Raw genomic sequence first — 25,139 nt, 5'->3', positions numbered from 1 at the left:
CTGGGTGTACCCAGCTTTTCAGTTGCATTTTTGCTGGAAATCATGTTTCTAGGCCAGTTTCAGCCAATGCAAAAAAAAAACTGTTCAAAGTATAGTAGGAGTACTTGTGCACATACAGAGGCACATTTTCTTTTTCTTACTATCTCTTTTCATTTTTTACATTCCTACACCCTAACGGTGGTCTGTGGAAGTGTTGATTGACACAGAGACATGCAGAATGTTGTGCCTAACACTGCATACATGTTCAGGATTACATTATGCTGAACCTTTTATGCCCACGGAGAGGCTGGACTGCCCCCAAACTCTTCCCTCACTGTGAACAGATGCTGTGCCCATGCCATCTATTCACCCAGAGGAGAGTGTTTATCCACAGCTCCCCTCACACCTCCCACGCAGGACACTGCAGCCCACTGGGGGGGCTGCAGGACAGGTAGAGGTGCAGCAGCACAGTAGAAAGTGGGGCGTTGCAGGCCCGCCAACTTCAGCCTTTGATCAGCGGGGCACTGCTGAGCCTCCACAATGAAAGGGCACATTTTATCTCTTTAAAAGCGGGCAGGGAGTGGAGCCCCTCTGAAACACTCTAGCAGGAACGTTATCAAACCTGTTTATGATAGACATCATATTTCAGGAGCATAATCTTAGTTAAACAAACTGTCACAAAACCTGAGATGAGATCATCGCTGTGAACGGGAGCCGGGTTGCATCAACCCAGGTTACCCATTCACACTGCATTGTAAGCTGGGTTGAACCCGTGTTCAACCCTGCTCGTTACCAGGGTTGAAATGCCAGGTCGATTGACCCAGTTTATTTTAACCTGGCCCTTTCACTCTGCACAGTAACCCGGGTTATTGCTTGTAGTGTGAAAGGGGTATTAACTGTACCTGACAACCACCCTATCTATTGTGTGGCTCCATGCTCTGTCATTCTATAGGGTGATAATACAACGTCCTTAACCATACAACAGGAAATATCGGCATAGAAAAAACACTTCTCTTAGCCACAAACTACTCACAGACTGTCTCAATTATCATCTAGGATTTTAATGAAACATTTATAAATAAACATGTACCAACAGTTATCCCAAATTGGTTTACACAGGCTTTCCCAGGATTCTCACTACTGCTTAAGTCTCACCAAGCCTTTTCCCACGTGCAATAAACTTGCGTATATTACCCAATTCTAATGTTTATACACAGTCGAGTTACATTATTATGACCACCTCCTACATTTGATGAAGTATGTCAAGTGCCGTGCGCTGGCTTGGTGGGTATAGTCTGCACACATATCACTTGTTACTGTCATGGATAAAAGGGACGATTTATCAGAGTTGCAGAAAGGGATGATTATTGGCTTTCGGGCCAAGGGTGGCAGTATTTCTGAAACAGCACAGTTTGTGAACTGTTTGCGTGCTGCTGTGGTTAAGGTTTATTGTGACTGGACAAATGGCACCATTGCAAATAACCGATGTGGAAAGTGCAGAGTACCACATGCCATTGCTGTGAGAGGTGAACGTCGGCTACGAAGTTGCATGAGGGCCGACCGACATGCTACAGTGGAGCAGCTCACCACCAAAATGAACCTGGGGGGCCACCAGACGTGTGTCTAAAATGACAGTGCAGCGAACCCTGATGCCTATGGGGCTACAAAGCAAATGAATGGTCACTGCACCTATGCTAATGAAGGTGCATCGGTGGAAAAGGCTTCAATTTTCACGCCTGTATCAGAATTGGACCTCTGCTGATTGACGAAGGGTTGCCTTCTCCGATGAGTCACGTTTTCTGCTTCATCAAATGGATGGATGTTGGCGTGTCAGGCAAGAAACATCAGAGAACAAACACCTTGAAACCATTGCTGGAAGAACACAAACTGGTGGTGGCAGCGTTATGGTCTGGGGAATGTTTTCATGGCATTCTCTGGGCCCACTCACCCATGTGGAAGGCACCCTCAACCAATTTAGTTATGAATTCATCCTTGCAGAGCACATCACCCATACATGCTGATTTTCTTCCCTTAGGCAGATGGGATCTTCCAGAAAGACAATGCGACATGTCACACGGCTAGAAATGTCTGACAGTGGTTGGACAAGCACAACCAAGGCTTCCAAATACTTCCCTGGCCCCCTCATTCCCCGGACTTAAACCCAATAGAGCATCTGTAGGACCACCTCTGTTGTTGTGTTCGCTCTATGGTTATTCCACCACACACCCTCCAGCAGCTGTGGGATGCACTGCAGTCAACATGGCTCCATGTGGAATCAGTATGAATTACCGCTGGACCCCTGGCCGGTGGTTCAAATCCCGACAGCGGCTGGTTGACAGAGAAGGAAATCCCAATCGTCCCTAGGTAAGTATAAACTAACCTATCTTTCCCGCTAACCCTAACCCTCCTTTAGGGTGCCTAAACCTAACCTCCCCTTCCCCGCTGCCTAAGCCTAAGTCCCCCGGGGGGGTGCCTAACCCTAACCTCCCCCCGAGGGTGCCTAACCCTAGCACTCCCTCCCCCTAGCCTAACCCTAACCTCCCTGGGGGGTGCTTAACTCTAAGTCCCCTCCCAGGAGCCCTAAACCTAACCCACCCACCCCCACGCAGCTGTCCGCTGTGGCACCCGGCATCCGCTCGATCGGGATGCTCGGGCGCCGGTCTCCCGGCGTCGGTAAAATGACAGGTGTCTAGATTTAGACGTCTGTCATTCGTCCCTCATCGGGATTAAACTGTCTAGAAGCCGACGGTCGGCATTCCGTCCGCCAGCTTCCTAAACGTATACCCTCCAGGTGCCTGTGCCAACCTACCAGCACCTAATTGAGTCACTCCCAGCCAGTCTAGCTGCTGTCCGTGCTGCACACGGCGGCTACTCTGGCTATTAGCTGGTGGTCATGATAATGTGACTCCACTGTGTAGATGTGTGCTGTATGTAAGAATAGAACAATATATATTTAAAGCAATGTATACATTATTTTAGTTCACCAAGTGTCAAAATCTGCTTTTTACACAAAAAAAAGTGTTCCTGGCTGCATTGCATTGACAGAAGAGCATAATTTATAGCAGAGTTGGCCAAACCGGTCCTCAAAGACACCTAACAGCTTATGTTTTCCAGACCACCTGTGGATCTGTAAAATGTGTCAGTTATACACCTTTCACACTGCCAGCAATAACCGGGGTTATTTCATGTGAACGTGCAGCAACCCGGGATATATTGCTCAGTCTGAAAGGGCCCAGTTGAAATAACCCAGGTAACGAGCAGGGTTGAACACTGGTTCAACCCGGCTCGTGGTGCAGTGTGAACAGATAACCCGGGTCAATGCGACCTGGAACCCATTCACAGCATTGGAAGAGCCAGCGCTTGGAGACATCTCCAAGCGCCAGCTTGGCACGTGACATTGGTGATGTCAATCGACCCTGGATGGACCCATGTACAAAATCCCGGGTGCGATGTGAAACGCGTACTAAAAATTAATGCACCACATGTTTTAAAATGTGACAGTTAGTAATGGCTACACATGCGCACCAGCTAGGTGTTCTGCAAAACGTGCAATGTTAGAGGCCCTTGAGGACTGGTTTGGCCACCCGTGATTTATAGGGTTAAAAGCCTTGGAGAGAATAAAGTGGAGAGAGATACATGACCAAACAATCAGCTCCTGTAATTCTTCAAACTAAAGTGGAGAGAGATAAAATACCAACCAAACAGTTCCTGACATTTTTCAAACACAGCCTATAAAGTGACAGTTAGGAGCTGATTGGTTGGTACTTTATCTCCTCTTTATCTTTCTCCAATAATGTGGAAACTTTACATGCTATAAAATGGATTGTGTTTTATGACAGGTCTCAGGGCTCTTCCTCAAAGTCATGTATACAACATGTCACATTCTCTCCTTAATTAATGAATTTAGACAAATTAGAAAAGAAACTTCCAATCTGCATAGAGTAAACCAGAATTTCCTCCTGTGCAATATTCCACAACATAAATGTTTCCAGTTAGCCGAGAAGGTCTATGGTACAGACAGCAATTTTGCCATTTCCAGTACTTTAGGGTGACTGCAGTGCTGATTCCACCCCAAACTTTTTCAAACCAAATAGTCAACTCTAGTATCAACTAATTGATTTGTAACAAATTTTGTGAGTGCCTATTTAACATAATTAATAATGCAACAATTTTTTTGACAATTTAGGAAATATTAGATCATATACTAGTATATTACATAGTATATTTAACCAACAATTGTAGGTATACACAAAATTTACAAAAGTGGAAATACTCCTTAAGGAAGATCCCAGTGGATGGAGATAAAGTACCAGCCAAATAGCTCCTAACTGTCATTTTTCAAACACAGCCTGTAAAGTGCAAGTTAGGAGCTGGTTGGTACTTTAACTCCATCCACCTTATTTCTCTTCAAGACTTAGTACATAGACCCCAAAGTAACTTATATTGCACTTTTTTGATCCACTTTGATCAACAGATTTGTGGGAACAAATACATGCAATTGGGTTATTGCGTTTAATTAGTATTTAACTTTATTTTCACATGGACATCCTAGTTATTGTCTGGAAAAGTATATACCTTTGCCACTTTACACAATTCTCTACCCTTTCATCTCTTTTCCCTCTTATTCACAAATTTTCTAGAATGCAAGCCTAGAAATTCCACATGTCCACGTTTTCTAAGAAGCTCCTTAAAGTCTACTTGCTTATTTTCCTTGAATTCAGACTCAAAGTGCATTTGGTATAACACACTTAATGGAAAGGATAATAGTAACTATTTTTTCAGTTGCAACCAAAACCACGATTAAAAGTATCACAGACGAGTAATCGTGCTACAGTATTTCATGTGCTCCTCTATGCTAAAGCGTTCACAACATGCCTGTATTATTACAGTAGTTGAAGGCACCATAGGCATTGCAAGGAAATATACCATAAATTAGTTATTCTGGACACCCCAATATTATATTGCTAGGAAAGTAAGTGATTATTCTAGTCTAACTTTAAATTGAAAAAAAATAATAATCATTTTAAAAAAGAAACATAAAACCATTTGCACGTTGCCTCCTGAATGGTAGTGTCCTATACATGGTTGGCCAATCTAATAGATACAAAGATGACTGGCCAGATGAAGAATGGAATATTATTTTTCCCCTGGCACTTGCGTTCCCCTATATGTGCTGACATCAGAATGTGAATAATTACTATATGTGAAAATTTAACTGCATGTACATGGATTACTTGTATTCTCTTGGTCCTTAATATGTAACATAGAAAATTAATCTTGTAGGAGTGAGTCACACTAGCCAGAAAATTACAACCACAGTCAGATGTATCTCAGTTTTATCTTCCTGGTTTGTTTGTTTTTCCTATAGTTGCTCTCTGTTTCTCCTTTAAGATATTAACACTTTTATTTCCTCTTTTGACCTTCCCGACAGCTACAGTAAGATCACAAGCCTCCTAAGCTGCTACTCATACATAGATCATTATAATCCTGGCAAATGACACCATTAACCCCAGACTGTTTCACACCTCTGAGTGCCCAGAATAACTCCTGCACATATTGGCTAAAAAACAGATGATTCTGCTGATAGTGTTCATACTTTGACATTTAGCATAGACGACTGTCACTGCTTCCTAGAGACGTCAAAATACGCCTTCTTCTTATCTTCTTCTATATTTGGGCTGCACAAAAAGCAGAGGATGCAGGCCGACACCGCAGTGGATATGCTGTGGCTGAAACACAAGTGTGTATTGGTTAAGGACGGTCACTAAATTACTCATATGTGTGCGCATTTTCCTGTGTAAAAGACTTCAGTGCTTAGAATTTGTCAAATCTTTTTCGGCCTCTGAAATGTTACAAAATACACATGACCTTTTCTAAGTGGACAGATCACTAGCATAAAATGTATAACATAGAAAGATGTGCGTGGACCCCTGTGTTTTGGTTTTGGCAAAACCACCCACAAGTGTCTTGGTTTGGGTTTGGTTTGGATTTTGGGTTTCTTTAAAATTGATAAAAACAGCAAAAATCATGTCATTTGGACCTGTTTAGAAAGATGCAATCTAAAACCAAGATTTGTTTTTTAAATCCGAGTTCCGAACTTATAGCAACCCTGAGCTGGGACTTGGTTCTACTCGGAATCCGAAAAGTGATCCATAGCAACAAATCAGATTATAGCTATTATCTTCTAGAAGGTGCTAGTTAAATGTGAAGTAGAATCTGATTGGTTGCTATGGGCAACATCTCCACTTCTAAAAACTCTAATTTTAGTAAATTTACCCCTTAGTATAATTTTGCTCATTTCATATAATAGTTAGAAAGTAATTAAAGATCTTTGGTGTTTCTGTAGTATCAACATACAATATATCTTATTAATTTCAACATCAATTTTCTTCTTAATAAATACGAACAAATAGTAGGTGGCGCCACATGCTGTACAGGGGGCCACATAGGGGGAACCCTCAGCAGCTGCTGCACCCACAGGCTGGTGGGGAAAAGGGGATGTGAGGGCGTTGGGTGTGTGCACTCAGGAGGAAGCCTCTCCCCATAGGTGTCGGCTTCTGTTCATGGTTACAAAACAGGTTAAATCATTTATCAATGGAAGTGCATCAGTTAGCATTTAATACATGCATATAATGTACCTTCTGTAAATAAAAGACCCATTTACTGTAGTCTTCAGGGGTCGGACACAATATTAATATTGGTTCCATAAGGTCACCTAGAAGGGACAAGAATGAACATTTAGCTCATATACCTATTAGTCAATTATCATGCTGTATAGAAAGTTTATAGGCAATCCAGTCAGGTATCGGTATCCTGACCCTGTAGGGATTCTGACAGCCATGAACCTGAGCTCCAGCATCCTGTACCTGACCCATCCGGATTGTGATAAATAGAGCCCTATATGTGGCTTTTACTCTTTAACCCTATTATAAAATGGACAATTGATATGATTATTTCAATTCAAATTGCTGGAAAATATGCAAAATAAATAAAGTAGATTCCCATTCTTTTTACTACATAATAATTAAAAATAAAGTAGGTAATATCCTGAACCTACTGTACCTGCAATCTGGAATTCCAATCTCTCATTCCAAGCTAGGCTTTCCTCAGTATGGACTGCATTTAATGGGAGAGTGCCCTGAGACATGAATGATATAAAAATAAGATTAACACAAAGCTATGAAACCTTTCAGAGACAGATTGACTGGGATCATTATAATAGCAAATCTTGGAAAAACAATATATTAAAGGAGCAATTGTCAAGGATTAGAACAAATGACCCTATGGAGGGGGATTTTTGTAGACAGGTCACCAATATGTTGCAGGTCTTTGGGTAGAATGGTTATCCTAGGCTCTTACAGGTGTCTCTCTACCTCCGATGTGGTTGGAGAAGACAGAAGATAGAACAGAATGAAAGACCCTCCTCCTATCCAAACAAATAGAAAGAATCATAGACATGGACTGTGTGTGTGAGCATGTTTGAGACAGGATGGCACAGGGAGAGAAAGAGAGGTAGAGGGTCCTGCTCATGACAGCTTACATACTAAGGGGGAGATTTATCAAACCTTCTAAAGGGGACTAGAGGAGGTGTTACATATAGCAACCAATCATGTATCTAGTATATTCTATAAAATGATAGCTGGAATCTGATTGGTTGTTATGACAACATCTCCTCTTGTTCTCTTATAACTGTTTCATAAATCTCCCCCTAGGGGAGTCTGGATATACAATAACTGGGAGGTGAACTGGGAAGAAATATGGAAGGAGGGTAGAGAGTGGAGAGCAGATAATGGGATCTAATTACTAAGCCTTGGATGGAAGTACCAACAAATCAGCTCCTAATTGTAATATTTCAAACACATTCTGTGACAGGGCAGTTGGGAGCAGAATGGTTGGTACTTGTTTCTGTTCACTTTATCTCCTTCCAAGGCTTTGTAAATAGACCCCAATGTGAGGAGCATTGATAGACTTTGATGAACAGGTGCATTTGCAGGAAATGTTTGCAGCAGTGCAGGCTGGTAGACAGTGTGATAGGGTTGGAGAGTGAGTTCCGGGAATGGGGATCAGCACAGGACAAACCTTGGATGAAGGCATAAGCAATGCAGACAGAAGAGTGGAGAGTCAGAGGGAGTGTAGATTGACATGAGGTCAGAGATGTAGGATGGAGAGGAGAGATGAATGTCAGGGTGAGAAGCTTAAACTGGATTCAGTAGGGGAAGTGGAGCCACTAGACTGCTTCAATGTTCGGGCCAGAATGTGGACCCAGTCTGTAGAGTGAAGATTTAGAATGAAGAGAACTGTATGGGAGCTCTGTCTCAGGAATTAATGCTAGGCATCTTACATATAAGAAAAACTCACATGATGTATAACTGCTGCTCTTTCAGGATCTACAGAAAGGAAGACGAGGTCTTCAGGGAACAGTATCATAAGCCGATCTTCAAAGTCCTTTAAAATAGGAATTTAACATTTTGTTTCATATACTATACTGTATATTTAAAAGGTTTTAATATGCATTTTTCGTATAAACTAATTATACAGTGCTTTACAGGGCATATTTATTTATATAGTTCACACTGATGAAACAGTGCTTTACAGAGAATATTTAGTCAATCACATCAGTCTCTGCTCCAGTGGAGCTTACAATCTATATTTCCTACCACATGAACACACATACACACTACGGTTACTTCGTTTTCAGCAGTCAATTGCCTGTATGTTTTTGGAGTCTGGGAGGAAAACCGGAAGCACCAGGAGCAAACCCACACAAACTATACACAGATCAGCTAGGGATTAAACTCATGATTTCAGTGCCGTGAGACAGTAATGCTAAACACTGTGCCAAACATTCTGCCACATTAATCCTTCTCATCAGTCCCTGGCCCATTTGAGCACACAGTCTATAATGAACCAGACAAGAACAAATTAGGGTTTAATATTATCTTGTCAGAAGCTAATTAAGCTATCAGTTTCTTTTCAGACTTTGAAAACATAGACAAATCTTAGATGAAAACGGAGGACGAGCATACAAACTCCACACACAAAGTTACCTGGTTGGAATCTAATCCATAGTTGCAGTCAGGGCCGGATTATAGGAAGGGCGACAGGGGCCCCCACACCTAAAGGGCCCCCACACAGCAGAAGCAACTGCACAAGAGCAGGCACCGTTATTAAGCCCCGCCCACCTATCGGCAAAATTCCGCGATTCGCGGGTCAATCGGCTGGAGGCGGAGCCAGTATGATGCATATCCATTACAATTTTGTCATGTGGCTCCGCCCCTTTCCGATTGACCCGCGAATCGCGGGCAAAGCCGCGAGGGGGGGCGGAGCTTAATAACATGGTGCCTTCCTGCCAGGTCCCATCCACAACATGCAGTGCAGATGGTGCAAGGTAAGTGTGTGTGTGACTTGTGTGTGTATGTATGTGTGTAATGTACAGTATGTGTGACACATGTATGTGTTGTGTATGCATGTGTTTTTCTGTGTGAATGTATGTATGTGTGTGTAAGTTTATAAATATATGTGTGTTGTGTATGTGTATATATAAATATATACAATTATATTGGTAGGGGCCCCCACAAAGTTGTTGCCCCAGGGCCCCCTCAAACCTTAATCCGGCCCTGATTGCAGTGATATGTCCTACCTCATGAATGAGTGTAGAAAAAGCACCAATTAAGATAGACATTATGTTAAAGTGCTACTAATGTTAAAACAGAAGTTCCGTCTTTAAGAACTCTAAGTGGTGTGATACAAAAGGTTGACCATAAAAAGGTTGATATGCAAAAAGGTTGACAATACAAAATGTCGACAGGTTCAAAAGGTCAACATGGAAATGGTCGCCATAGAAATGGTCGACACATTTTTTTTTTTTTTCTAACCCTAATTTTCACCCTAACCCTCCCCTTGGTGCCTAACCCTAACCGTCGCTCCTAGTGCCTAACCCTAACCGCCAGGGTAAGTGCTTAACCCTAACCGTTTCTCCTAGTGCCTAACCCTAACTCTCCGGTAAGTGCCTAACCCTAACCGCCAGGGTAAGTGCTTAACCCTAACTGTTTCTCCTAGTGCCTAACCCTAACTCTCCGGTAAGTGCCTAACACTAACAAAAATTTTTTTTAGACCTTTTGTACCTGTCGATTTTTGATACTGTGGACCTTTTGTCATATCGACTTTCTTCCATGTCAATCTTCTGGTGTCGACCAAGTTATTGTCGCCCTTTTCATTGTCGACCTTTTGTATGGAACCCCTGAGAAACTCCTATCTATATTCCTCAATACTGTATCTATATGATATTGCCGGATGATATTCCTGGATGGTCTGTCTGGTCTCCATCATGAACAATAAAGGATGGGAGATATATCCGCACAGACATAATTTTCAAATTCACAATATAATTCTTCCCTCATATACAAATCCTTCTGCAATCTTCTTAGTGAGAGGGTACACCCAGGAATTAAGTTACATGTATAATAAACAAAAAGAAAACAAGTATTCCTATTAAGTGGCACTCGTAGAATTATATCCTTATTTGAATATTATCAAATCATGATCTGGAGATCAAGAATAAAGGCAAATGCCCAATACTTAAAATATAACTTTAATTTCATCCTTAAAATAAAAAACAAGCAAAATATGACACCAATTATTAAAATATGTGTATGCATAATCCATTATTAAATATTATTATGTCTTCAATGAATTATGGTGCATACACACGGTCAGATTTTTCTTCAAATCTGAACGATAACGATTTTAAAAATCGTTCATATCTGAAGGAAAATCTGACATTTCTGACATGTTTGTCAGATGAACGATGAACGATGCGCGTTCCCGCTTGTCAGATAACGATATCTGACATCTGATGTGTTTGCAGTCAGATTTAGATGATTCCATTCATTTTAATGCAGTCAAAAATCGTTCATAGGGCCTGATTCAGAGCCGCTCATAAGAGGCCGCTCGTTCCTCCGAGCGATGTTTGCCCAACTGCGCATGCGTACGGATCGTTATACGCATGCGCGAACCAGTCAGTGTGGCCGAAATTCATGTGCTCGCAAAATAGCGAATGCCTGATAATTTGAGTGACAGAATGAGGCATATGTGGGTGGTAACAGGGGAAGGTGCTTGAAAACGGGGAGTGGAGATCCGAACGTAGGCGTGCTTAAAGGTCAAAATGGGCGTTTTATGGGTGTGCATAATTAAAACAGCAGCGTCATTGACCACGTCACTGGGTTATTTTATAGCCAGAACTGCTCGCAAAATTGTGGTAGCAAAAACCAACCCCAAGAATAGCGAGCAGTTCATACCCTGGTCGATGTACTTGATTAATCTAATAAATAGCGGACATGACGTAGGATGCGAGCGGCCAGGGGGCGTATTTTTTCAAAAAACGACCGCAAGTTTTGTTCGCTCATTCAGACCTAGAGGCGTGAACAGACCGCAAAGAGCGAACGGTTGATTTGAATAGCCACCCCTATTTTCTGGACAAGCGAGCGCTAATTGCGTCCGGCTCTAAATCAGGCCCATAGTTCAAAACGTTCAAATAGTTGAAACCGTTTGTCAAATCATTCATCAAATCGTTCAGATCAGTCAATCATTTATCTGACACATCTGACAAATCTGACCGTGTGTATGCACCTAGACTTGACACAGAAACGCGTTGAGATTTCTACCATTACGGCAGAGACAGAGACAGTTCATACAGAGCACAAGGAGACCGCTAAGACCATACAGCCAGCATACCCATTTGGAGCTATCCTTTTTCCTGTTTGCTGCTTAAATTTACAGAGCAGACACAGGAGGTCTCCACACCGAAACCCAACTGTAGCTCCCGGTCAAGTGATCCCAGCAATTTCCAGCCAGCGCTGCATTCACCTCATGTGTTCCACGGAACCAGGCAGAGCCGCACAGCGCTTTTAACCATTGCCGCATGGAATAAAGTAGAGCCACACAGTGCCTCCATCGATTGAAGCTCTGAACACACCACTGATCCAGTAAGTTTGTCCACGGGACATCCAGCCAAGAGATTTTGCTGCCATCTCAGGCGGTGATACCAGATTCATTCCCCGTGCTGACCATACATCACAAGAAAGCACTTTGGCTCTACTGCACAAGCGGTTCCCACAATTCCCAGCCGGCGCTGCATTCACACCAAGTATCTCACAGGTCCAGGCAGAGCCGCACAGCGTCTCTAACCATCGCCATATGGATTGAGGTAAAGCCACACAGTGGGGGAGATGTACGAAGCCCAGAAACGGTATCAGCGCACGTTATGAGAAAAAGTTGCAGAACATAGAGAACTCCAGCCCGGTGGGGGGATGCACGTTCGAGAAAAAGTTGCAGAACATAGAGAACTCCAGCCCGGTGGGGGGGATGCGCCTGGCGATACACAGCATACATCCTGCGGGGACAAAGAGTACCACCCAACAATCACTCTTCTGTCCCATTACCCAAAGCCCCTGGCACATATGGAGAGACACTGCTGGGACACAGGGTGAGGGCAATACTCCGGGACGTTATGTGCGCTGATACCGCTTCTCCCCGATGTATGATCGGGGGTCTGGGCGGTAAATGACAGGGGCGCTATGCGCCCCTGTCATTATCGGCGCTGCTATCTACCAGATGGCAGCGCCGACGGCAGGGCCATGTACGAACGGTCATAACGCATGACCGTTCGGGCCGGCTGTAGCTGTCGTTATCGACAGCTACAGCCTGGCGCTGCCCTATCTCCACAGCAGGGACAGCACTGTCCCTGCTGCGGCGGCTGCCGGTTCCAGGGCTCCACGCGGGGATCTCGCGATACTTGCGAGATCCTGCGCATGCTCAGTGGAGCCGGCCGGGACAGAGACACAGCGCATCAGCACTAGGCTGATGCGCTGCCGTCTCTAGCGGGTAGCGCCGGAGGGGGGAGTTAACGCTCTCCCTCTCCGGCCGATGAGATGTTTATACATCTCATCGGTAGTGCTTCCTGCTTCGCCTCGGTAAAGAGGCGAAGCGGGAAGCGTTATAGCGGCACGTTAAGTGCCGCTATAATACATCTACCCCAGTGCCTCCAATTTGATTGAAGCTCTGAACACACCACTGATCTGGTGTGTTTGTATACGGGACATCCAACCAAGAGATCCTACCGTAATCATATGCGGTGAATATCAGACCTACATCACTAGAGAGCACAATTGCCTTAGTGCAAAGCACACGGGTTTATATACCTAATTCTACGTGTACCTGCTCGGGATACCCATCAGGCTATCTTACAGACGCTGAGATCCCATACTCCAAACGGGTGAGCTCACTCCTACATATACAGACTATTTTTCAATATATGCCGGCATAAAAACCAATATTCTCCTACTGCTGATATTTAATTATACTTTACTGCCTCAAACATAGCTGCTTTGCATTGTCGAATCAAATAGACAAGAACTATCCATACCAGTTGTTGTTATATATAATTTATTGAATCAATTTCCTCATTTATTCCTTCCCAAAACTCAGGTAGAATCAAGATATTCGAACTGTATATATTTTTAATGTGTAAAATTGTCTATATTAATTGAAGAGTTTATTGCTCATAAGTTTTTATACATATTGTGATACAATTTATATGAATTCAATTTTAAATTTTTTGTCATTGAGAAGCGCAGCCAATTATTTCCTTTTATATGCACCTAGACTTTATTCAACCCTGTCCTAATTCCTGTATATACATAATTATACTTGATAGAGTTCTATATAGTGTATCAGCTGTTTATTGGATGAAACCTATAAGACCATAAGGTTGCTGGGTATAAATGAAATGGTCCTGTCACCTGTCACACTGTTGTGTAGTAATTATTCTCATACTGTATATCTCAGGGCTGATAGATTATCTTACCGAGATTAGTTGTCAGTCTCTCAATATTTAAGTGTAAATCACACTTGATTCACAGTCATATGGCATTATATTTAGATATTATTCTTCTCTCATGGACATAATGCCTGGTTATCAGGTATTAAAGATACATCATCAACTTATCAAAGTCCAGTAAATATATTACATAATATACACTATTTCCAACATGTTCTTATGTTCCAGAGTTATAGACCATTTATCATACCAATTTTATTATATTATAAGAGGGTGATATAATCTCATTCACCCTGGTAATCCCTCAAACTCCGTAGTCTATGATTAAATCAGCCTGGCTAGTTATGTAACAAGTGGTAACAGTGTTACTTTCAATACTGATAATCTAATGCTGGCCATATTACGACCAGCATCATATAAGATTCATCTTACGATTTCCCTTGAACTCCCCGGCAGCCCCCTGGCAGTCAGTAGCCTTATGATTTGGTGCTTTTTGACACACGATGAACATACGATCTGACGTACGATCACTCGCCCCTATACGACTGGTCGTGATACAATCGATCGATTGCCTCACCAAAAACATGCGATCATAATAGATTTAAATGATGCCACTCATGCATGCGCAAAAACATGGCACGATCTGCATACGATTACGACGAATAATATGGGCTGCACGTCTGATCATAAGATACGATAGAACAGTGGCGGGAGCGTGGGATCGTATTCCTACCTAAATACTACAAGATTTTCACACAATTCATCGTACAACGCGTCTAAAATCGCGTAATCGGACCAAAATTGCGTTAGTGTATGGCCAGCATAATTCGTCTTCTCAATTTGGCATTACTTAAAATAATATGCCTATTTGTGTTATTAAATTACAGTAGAACTCTGTATAATATACACTGGGTAGTGACAGTACTACACTTAATTTGAAGTACCCTGTAGCGCACGCAGGGGGGGTTTCCGAGCACACAGAAACCCCCCCAGGCAAATCAATTTTTTTTTAACGACGGAGAGAACCTTGACTCTGCAGAGTCAGCGGGCCACCCGCGGCCGCGATTAGAGCTGCCGCACATGTGCAGCAGCTCCTCAGGCAGAGAGCTCTGATCGGAAGAGCTCTCTGCAGTCTGCACTGGATACAGAAGAGACGGATGGCCGAGGGAGCTGAGGCGCATGTGCAGCATACTATCTGCTAGGGTAGCCGCGGCGATGAGCTCCTCCTCAGCCCTGGGTTTATGTAAGTACTATATGCTGTATGTGTGTGTGTATATTCTGTGTGTATGTATGCTATGTGTGAATGTATGTATGTATGCTGTGTGTGTATGTATGCTATATTTGAATGCATGCAAACTTGTGTGTACAGTACAGTATGTATACTGTGTGTATGTTTGCTATGTGTGAATTAATGTATGTATGCTGTGTGTATGTTTGGTATGTGTGAATGAATGTATGCGTGCTGTGTGTGTGTATGTATGCTATGTGTGTGTGTATGTATGCTATGTGTGTGTATGTATGCTATGTGTGTGTGCATGTATGCTGTGTGTGTGTGTGTGTGTGTATGTATGCTATGTGTGAATGAATGTATGTATGCTGTTTATATTTGCCATGTGTGTATGTTTGCTATGTGTGTATGTGTGTATGTATGCTATGCGTGAATGAATGTATGTATGCCGTGTTTATGTTTGCTAGGTGTATATGTATGCTATGTGTGAATGCATACAAGCTTGTGTGTACAGTACAGTATGTATGTGTGTGTATATATATATATATATATATATATATATATAATGGAACCCCCCCCTTAAAAATCCTGCATTTGCCACTGGTACCCTGTCTCATTAAACATGCTGTAGGTTCATTAATATCCCTCTGTATATGCAGATAGATCCCTCAATTAACACTGGTGATTTATTTTTAGTTAATTCAGTTTCAATATAGCCCTGTGCGTCCGATGAGTGTGAGTCATGTAGCAATATATCTGCAGTGTTGTATTACAGTAAATATTCAACAATATATCTGTAATGTAGCTTTCTTATTATTCAGGGTAGTACCTACCCCATCTATCGTGTGCGCTGCTTGCACTGCAGACAGAAAAACAGCAGGACCCATGTGCTGGATGGCTTTCCCTTCCCAGTTCTGGATGGGGCATGAAGTCAGATATCTAACTAGTTCTCTCTTCTTCCATAGCTGGTCACATGGAATCTTGCAGGAAAACCAAGAAGAGTGACATCAAAAACCAGTGATCACATATAAATATTTGATACTTAAAGTGACATAAAATAGCATTTTACATTTTGTATAATGATAGTGAATAAATCTGACGTCTATACTGAGTGAATAGTGTTATGAGATGGGAAAAAAATTGTTTTGTCATTATTTTAGGACTTAAGAAGCTATACAGATATAATGATTACAGATGAATCCCCCTCCATCCTACTATTAAAACAACTGGGGTTCCATATTCAGAAACGCAGCCTTTATGACATCAGTAATGGTCACATATCCATTTTCGATAAAGCTGATTAGTTATTATTTACATTTTTATAGATGTATTTTTTAACAATTACATTTTAAAAGAAAAGTTTGTCTCACATACAGTCCCAAAACTTTTATTCACCCTGAATACTACAAAGCACTCATATTCATGCAGTAATAATAACATAACAAAAACTGATTGTTTTTCTAAAAATTATTTCTCTGTAACCAGTATTATGTTATTTTAAGTTGAATAATATTAGAAATAAATGGAAAGCATTTGAAACGGATGGCTATGGGAAATCATTATTTATACAGTGCAGCACTATCAGCAGGACACGGCGAGCATTATTCCAGCTGAAAGTCGCTGTTTAAGCCATATAGATGTACACGTCACATAATTCCTTTCATTATATGGAGAATATTTGTGTTGGAGAAATTTTTCATCTGTTGTCATTGGGAGAAGTTATTAAGATCATTTGGAAATGATATTAGAGGTTTTGCCTAAAAGGTGAGTAATGTACGTATCCAATTAAGGTCATACTGCTATACACAGTGTACACTATATTTTATTCTTTTGTTGTCAGTACATTTGCATAAATGGGACTCCTATTTATTTCTCAGATTTGGAACTTTTACCATCTTACACATCGAGAGACCTGACAGGGTAGTGACAGGTCTGCGAATGCAGATTGAGTGCAGTAAGGGCTATCTGAGGCATACAGAGTCGCATACAGATGTGTCCGCATACACTGTGGCATCAGTTGCGCCAAATAGCCCCTCTCATCCCGTCAAGTCCCGGAGAACTCAGCCTCACTGAGGGTCTTTCTTACTTAACATGTGCGACTTATCTGCATAAATAATAACAACTTTGATCATAACTGCATTGCTAGATTACACTATGGGGGTCATTCAGACCCGGTCGTTAGCGCCGATGCGCTCAGACCGGGTCGATGGCCCCCCACAGAGCATGCGCACGACGGCGCCATCGTGCGCATGCGTGAGACCCGCTACGACCGTCAGCGCCGGTCGTAGCGGGTCTCGATCCAAAGGGGGCGAGCTATCGATGTTGATTGACAGCTCGCCCTGTTTGGAAGGCGGGCCGGGGGGTGGCAGCCCAAACGGGGGCGTTCCCATGGGAACTAGTGATGTCAGTGGAGAGCTTCCGGCTCAGACAGAGCCGAAAGCTCTCCGGGGCTTAAGACAAGGGAGACCCTGCCCTAGGGTCTTGTCGTAAGCCCCGATGGTCGCGATGGTCTTGACCGTCGCAACCATCACCTTAGGCGGTCGTGAGGCTGTGGGTGTTAACCCACAGCCTTACCACCGCAAAGGAGGACGTCTTGAAAATTCAAGACGTCCTCCCCTCATTCAGACCGTCTGTGCGACCGGCTCTGAATGAGGTCCTATATTCCAAATTGATAAGCGACACTTGTACATCTGAGTGTGACTGAGTCTGAATATGTATAGAAAGTGCTACTGTATTGATCATCTGCTTTTTCTAACGTCAATTTCCATGAGCTTCCTCTGCGACTTTGTACAAGTTTAAAATTCATTTCTGTGCTGTTAAAGTCGCAGCCCAGCATCTGTAGTATACTTTGAGCAGTGTATTGCTGCAACTGCGATGCGAATAAGACACTAAATTGAAAGAAAAATATGGTACACTACTCCTCTCGAAGCAGCTCAGTCGCGTCAGAGGTCTCACACAGTATGGCATATAGACGTTAAGCGTATGAGGACACATTTGTATATGCCTGTCAGTAGCTGTATAACTTCAGGGAGTGTGAGACATACTTGCTGACAATCTTTATAAAGGCATTAGCTATATGTACAGTAGAATAACATTTTGCAGTAGCCTGCTGAACCTTTATTCCCTATTCTACTGTATGTGAATAATGCCACCTGGAGGATTGATATAAAACTGCAACTTCAAAGAATTGAAATACATTTACTGTATACTTGCAGGAATAATACTACTTTCTTTGTTTATGTGCACATAGCAGTCAGCTAAAGCACTATGGGGCTGATGTGTAGTTGGAACCATTTTGCATCCAAAACACAGGAGTAAAATGCACCCAAAATAAGATGCATGTTGCACAGCTTGCAGCTCTGGTCCAGCTAGGCAGGGGTACAATATGTGCCAGTTCTACAGCAGGAGAAATAGTAGTATAAGCGCCAGGCTGACACTGGTCACGGATTACATTATGTCAGGAGATGTGACTTGACAGTGTTAGTTCAGTAGTAAATGTTACAGTACACAATATAGTACTTAAATGAAGTGTCATGTACATAAATGAATGTGTCTATGTCTGGACAATATTTAAAAACTTTAAAGTTGCATTTACCATATAATATACAATTAAATAACCAAATACAAAACAAAATTACTAGTTAAATTTTATTAAACAGTGTCCATTGTTATCCATTTTGAAAATCAAATGGGATCTGCTTTATTGCCACGGGCTGATTGCAAATATCAAATAAAGTGAAAAGATCACAGCACCCACAATAATATAAAAGTATCAGTCGGGGGGATCAAGATGTATTCAGCCAATAAGAAGCAGCTGCCAATTGTTGTCATCATAAATGCTTATTTTGCACCAGGAGTTGAGCACCTCCAAGTTATAGCTCATAACAGGTGTATATGTGTAACCCTGGGTAAGGGTTAAAAGAAATATTGTATTAATGACAATATTCTGAGGTAAAATATAAACTATATATATGTAATGTATGTATAAGTTGTGAGGTAAAACTATGTATACAGATATATGTTAATTTATTTAACTATATTGTTTATTGAGGTGATTTGTGTATAAATGAATGTACATTTATATAACTTGTGTATATGTACCCTTTTGAGGTAAAAATATTCCCCAGTGTATGGGATGCACATGCACTGTAGAAGAAGGGGCGGAGTGATATGGCTGGGTGTGACTTGGTTCCTGTCAGGAAAAGAGGGTTATAGTGAGGTATATAACAGCTGTCAGCAGCAGCTGACAGGTAGTCGGGAGTTCCATTCCTTGGTTGCTCAACCCCCCTGTGCCCTGCTAGGCACAGGGGGGTGGAGCTGAAGAGGTGGCCTGTCACAGCAGGAGCTGTCACGCTGGTGGGAACAGCGCGACACTCTGCAGGAGAGGCGGGTGACTGGGCTGCTGTATGCCAGAGCCAGTGACTGGGAGTCAGAAGAGGGAGGCCAGTGTGATGCTGTCAGCAGATCTCCTTCAGCTGCCTGCAGGTTCCAGTGAGCAGAGGTAGTAGTGAGCAGCTAGTCACAAACTACAGTTAGGGAGCTGATCAGTTGCTACAAGAAAGTGTATATCAGCTGTCAGAGGGGGAGGCCAGGGGGCCTGATTCAGACCCAGTCGCAAGCGCCGAGCGATCACAACCGGGTCGATGGTGGCCCAGAGCGCATGCGCACGCCGGAGCTGGCTCCGTCGTGCGCGTGCGCGAGACCCGTATAGCGACGGGCACTCCGTTGCTCCGTGTCTCGCAACAAAGGGGGCGAGCTGTCGATGTTGAGTGACAGCTCGCCCCCTTTGGTGGGCGGGCTGGGGGGGTGGCTGCCCAAACGGAGAACGCCTCCGTTTGGGGGCGGCCCCACTGACATCACGAGTGATGTCAGTGGAGAGATTCCGGCTCTGTTAGAGCCGAAATCTCTCTGAGGTTTGCGGCCACGAGACCCTACCACAAGAGTCTCGTCGCAAGCCCGATGGTCTTGACCATCGCGACCATCATCATGGACGCTCGCTGTAGCTGTGGGTGGTCACCCACAGCTATGCGAGCAGCCAGGAGGCCGTTCTAAAAAAAAAAAAAACCTGGCCCTGATTCAGTGCGTGCGCTCTGTCAGAGCGACCGTGTCTGAATCAGGCCCAGAGTTCCCAACCAGGTGAGGAAGCAGCTTAATGGGAGCCACAGAAGCAGTGAAAGTATCCACAACAGTGAACCATACCTGCAGTGGGTAATATTATACACTGCTCTAACACAGCTACTAGCAGCAGTGGAGAGGAGAGCTGGGAACATACTTGCCGATTATCTGGCTGCTCCTTCCGGGAGGGAGCAGCCAGATCGGCAGAACAGGGGGCATGGCCGGCAAAAGGGGGCTTGTCCAGAAGGGCTGAGGTAGTTTTGCGGGTGTTACCGGGGGCGTGGCCACACAATCACGTCATTTTGGCCCCACCCCCGCTACACAATGCCGAAAAAACAGGCATTGTGAAGCAGGGGGTGGGGCCAAAATGACGCGATTCAGCGTGAATCGCGTCAGCAACCCCCGGCAGCGGGGGTTGAACAGGTATTGGCGGGGGTGGGGTCCGGGGATCGGCGGCAGGCTTGCCTGCCTTTCCAGGGGGGCAGGAGCACCCGTTCATTGGGAGGCTCCCGCCCGAATCGGGAGGGTAGGCAACCCTGGCTGGGAAGGAGCAAGGCACATAGAGGGCTGATGTAGTCAGAAGCCAACAGCCAGATAAGGTTCAGTCATATATAGTACTGTACATACCTCCTGACCGCCAATAAACTCTGGAGCTGGGGGAGTTTTATACAGAGACATTTAAGCTGGTGTTTATGCATAGCCTATGACATTGGTTAAGCTGTTATTCCTACTGTGGAGTTCATATCACAGTGAACAGACACTACAAGATACTGTCCTAAATGAAACAAAAGGATGTTATGCAACTGGGTAGGTTACAGTATAGTAAGACTAATTCACTTATTGTAGCTGCAGCCAACGAACAGGAGTCTCTACAGTCTACAGATTTGGGATTTTTATTCTTGCTAATTCCTCATACTGGGAAGTGATCACATAATCTTATGCAGTCTCTCCCTAGGATATGACAGAGACTAAATACAAATGGTAGCATGCTACACTATTGCATATGTTCTCTACTGCTTATAATGGAAAAGGCAGGATCATCCAGGAAACCAGTTATTTGATGCTGCTGGAGTGTTAAGCAAATTAACAGTACAGAAGACTTTGGGACTCATCCTGTACTGTAAGAGTAGTTAACAAAATATAGCAAAGTTGGTCATTAAGTGTTTCTAGAATTATATCTGTCATTAATGACCTGTGGTACATCTTTGTTCAGTTAAATGTTCATATCTTCATGTATAAATTGGTGTACTTTACATTTCCATGTAATATTTTAATGTATGAATTAACTAATTTGTTCACTTCATTATAAAAGTGATAAAATACCTTAAAAGTGAGTATGTACTTAACCCAGAAACGGTATGAAGCAGCGAAGATCAAAGTTCCTAAGTAAGACGGTAATGGGTTATAATGACCAAAGTATATTGTGCAGGTAACTCCCAGCAATACACACTTTACTGATATAATAGGGGTTTCCCAAATAGGCCCATACTACTTATCCTTGGGTGGAGGCACTGATCTAAAGGAGGTACGCCGCTTAGTGGGAGGTAAAAAGTGGGTACATTAGACTAGATGAGTGTTAGTAACTCGGTGTCCCTTTAGAGAGGTAAAAGGGGGGTTACATATGCATCTTTCATATACGCCAGAAAGGGGGGGCAAGGGGGTCATTCGCTCCCCCAAACAATTGAGCGGCACTAGTATGTATCGTAAGGAGCAGGGCTACAACAGGGCTGGGCACAGAGATATTACCCTTTTCAATTGCTCCACCTACCTCCCCACAGCCTTTCTCTGCCTGCCGCATCCCTCCTCCCCCTCCACCTAGCTCTGACCCCTACAGTGGCTAGTAACTGCGGGTTAACGCCGCCTCTGGGACCAGCCCTGCACCCTTCTCCCCTACCACTTTATATATTCCCCCACTCTTACCCTCAGCTCCCCGTTCATACTTTCTCTTTTCCCCTTAGACCCAAAATCCCCCCCATTCGCTGCACCCCTGACCCCCCCCCTCACACGGCACCCCCAACCGATCCTAACTGTCACATTACAGGCTGTGTTTGAAAAATGATAGTTAGGAGCTGATTGGTTGGTACTTTAACCACTTTATCTCCCTGCAAGGCTTAGTACATAGACCCCTAAAGGTGCATATCAACTACACAACTAATGAACGACTGTACGATAATGGCAATTTTATCGTACAATTGTTCATCATACTGTGCAGTGGATATTGTGCCCACACGGAATAATATGTCATTCACTGCAGGCACCCTCCCTCATCCACGACCATGCACACCCTGACAATATCGTCAGGTTAGGCAGTATGTTCAGGTGATTATAGATGCCGACAACAACCAGCGGGAGGGCGCATCTCTGGTCATTGTCGGAATATTCACTTCACGATTAATGAACAATTGAACGATAATGATGTCGTAATCGTTCAAAAATCCATTTATATCGTGTAGTGCAGGGCCGGACTGGCCATCTGGCAATTTTGGCAAATGCCAGAAGGGCCGATGCTCAGATGGGCCGGTCCAGCCAGTGGTGATGAGGAGGGACCATTGCGACAGCCGTGGCCATGGGCACCGCCGGCTACTGCTGCTATACAATGATTGGCCGCGTGCTGCCTGTTGACATAATGAGGCAGCGCGTGGCCATAATATGTTTCTTAGCAGCGCAGCACTCCGACTTCAATCACTGCTGCGGCCCGCCCCCCACCACTTTTTCCCTTCTGCTGTCCAGCCAGTAACTCCTCCTCTGTCCTATCCCATTGGCTGGACACGTTGGTTGAGGATAGATTGCCTGCAGTACACAACCCTCCAAGTTCCAGTTGTCTGTCCTGCATTCTTCACTGTCGGGGACCACGCAGTACAGGAGGAGATATGACGAGCAACTAAAGAAGTAACAAGTAAGTGATTAATCATCCACATCTGCTCCAAGCCCAGCCTGGCCACACATGGTTCCAACTGACCTGACCTATTCCACCCCAGTTTATAACCTGACTCTTTTATCCACAGCGTGCATGTCTGTCTGCTTCTTCCTCATCCCTTTCCCCTCCCAGTGTGTCTGTCTCTGTCAAAGATGGTCTCTCTCACCCTTTGTTTAACCCTTTATCACCAAGTTTGTGTATACATCTGACCCTACCCATGTGTGCCTCTACCTGTACCCATATGTGCTTCTGTCCCTACCCAAAAGGCGTAGTTACCATAGTTGTAGGGGCTGCAGTTGCTTTGGGGCCCAAGTCTCACCCATAGGCCCATCTCCCCTTGCACCCAGCTCTCACCTCACGTGGCACAGAACAGTGTTCCCTGTGTCAGAGGAGCACTCTGCTCAGCCACTGTTTTTAGTTCTAGTACCCAGAGCAATTTACGCATTTTGCGCATGCGTTGCTCCCTGCCGCGTCTTCCATGTTCTTCTCTATCTTCAGCATCAGACGTGCCCAGGTTTCCAGTACAATGGGAGGCACCATCAGCCTCCATATTCCATTGTGCCACCAGGGAGGGCTGGGATGAGGCGGAAGGAGGATGGGATGGCATGTTCCAACCAGGCTGCCCAGTATTGTGCAGGACACCTAATATACTTCAGTGGTTCGGTAGGCCCAGCATGCCTGGCACAAATATTATAAGGCCACACCTGTCTGCGCTTTCCCTGATTCACTTATTGATGGTGGCACCAATGCCCTTTATGTAAACAGGGTACCAAAATGTGTAGTTATGGCTCTGCTTTGGTGTGCACAGATGTGTTCAGCACCCCCTGCCCTAAATAATTCCTACAGTGAACACTATCTAATCCTCGACAACTGCTAAGCTAGGGCTTGGTCAATTGGGAAAATGCCTTTCCTTTTCTTTGTGTGTGACCTACACCAATGAAGTGCCAGCTTTACCTAACAGAACCAACCAAATACCAAAGGTCTGACTATGGCACATGTATGAATCCTCTGTATGATGAGCTCTGTTGTGTGTATTTTAATACAGAGAATGATGTACACTTGTATGTTTTTTTTCTAATATTAATTATATTTGTAAAAGCATAGACTGAGCAATGGGAGGAGTCAGGAATAGTAAGGGGAGGAGTCTATGTCGGAGCCAGATGCTGACGCGATGTGGGCCTGTGTGCCTTAAATGCCAGTGCCTATTTTTAGTCCCAGTCCAGCCCTGGTGTAGTGGATATGCGACTTAAGAGTAAGACGTCGTAAGCACAGAGGCCCTCATTCAGAGCCGTTCGCTATTTGCGTTCGTTCGTTCAAAAACAAGGGGTGGCTATGCAAATGATCCGTTCGCACATTGCAGTCTGTTCACACCTCTAAGTCTGATCGAGCGAGCAAAACATATGCTCTTTTATTTCTTAAAAACGCCCCCTGGCCGCTCACACCATACGTCATGTCCGTTATTTATTAGATTAATCGAGTACATCGAACAGGATATGAACTGCTCGCTATTCTTGTGGTTGGTTTTTTCAACCGCTATTTTGCGAGCAGTTCTGAGTTAAAAAAAAACAAGTGACGTGGTCATTGACGCTGCTATATTAATTATGCACACCCATAAAATGCCCTTTTTGACCTTTAAGCACGCCTGCGTTCGGATCTCCACTCCCCGTTTTCAAGCACCTTCCCCTGTTACCACCCACATACGCCTCATTCTGTCACTCAAAATAGCAGGCACTCGCTATATTGCGTACAAATGATTTTCGGCCGCACTGACTGGTTCGCGCATGCGTACTAAAAAACGTACGCATGCGCAGATGTGCGAACATCGCTCGGAACGAGCGTACTGCCGATAGCGAGTGGCTCTGAATGAGGGCCAGAATGCATCAGAATCTTCCTTTTGGTTGAAGTGTAAAAATATTTTGTGTGCATGTGTAGTATGGAAATGTGTATTATATGCAAAAAACACATCCAACTCTACATCAACACATGTGTTTGACAACAGCAGTCACCAAGCATATATCAGCTCTTGTAAACAGAGTTCTTACAGCACCTGCCATGTACAGGAT

General features: G+C 43.8%; 1 protein-coding gene across 1 annotated transcript in view; it reads right to left on the bottom strand.

Moving 5' to 3' along the window:
• Positions 1–875: 875 nt before the first annotated feature.
• Positions 876–25,139, bottom strand: part of LOC148537906 (putative pleckstrin homology domain-containing family N member 1) — a 72,476-nt gene continuing 48,212 nt past the window's right edge. Inside the window, exons 8-12 of the mRNA XM_088460101.1 lie at positions 15,878–16,024; positions 8,338–8,424; positions 7,042–7,117; positions 6,618–6,694; positions 876–5,708 (exon numbers count right to left, since the gene is read on the bottom strand). Coding sequence (XP_088316227.1) covers positions 5,637–5,708; positions 6,618–6,694; positions 7,042–7,117; positions 8,338–8,424; positions 15,878–16,024 — 459 coding nt within the window. The 3' untranslated portion in view covers positions 876–5,636. The remainder of the gene's footprint in view (positions 5,709–6,617; positions 6,695–7,041; positions 7,118–8,337; positions 8,425–15,877; positions 16,025–25,139) is intronic.

Source organism: Taudactylus pleione, unplaced genomic scaffold, assembly GCF_031769625.1.
Source record: "Taudactylus pleione unplaced genomic scaffold, aTauple2 ptg000042l, whole genome shotgun sequence".
Classification (NCBI taxonomy): domain Eukaryota; kingdom Metazoa; phylum Chordata; class Amphibia; order Anura; family Myobatrachidae; genus Taudactylus; species Taudactylus pleione.
Note: the sequence above shows the minus strand (reverse complement) of the source record. Positions and strands in the feature narration are given on the sequence as shown.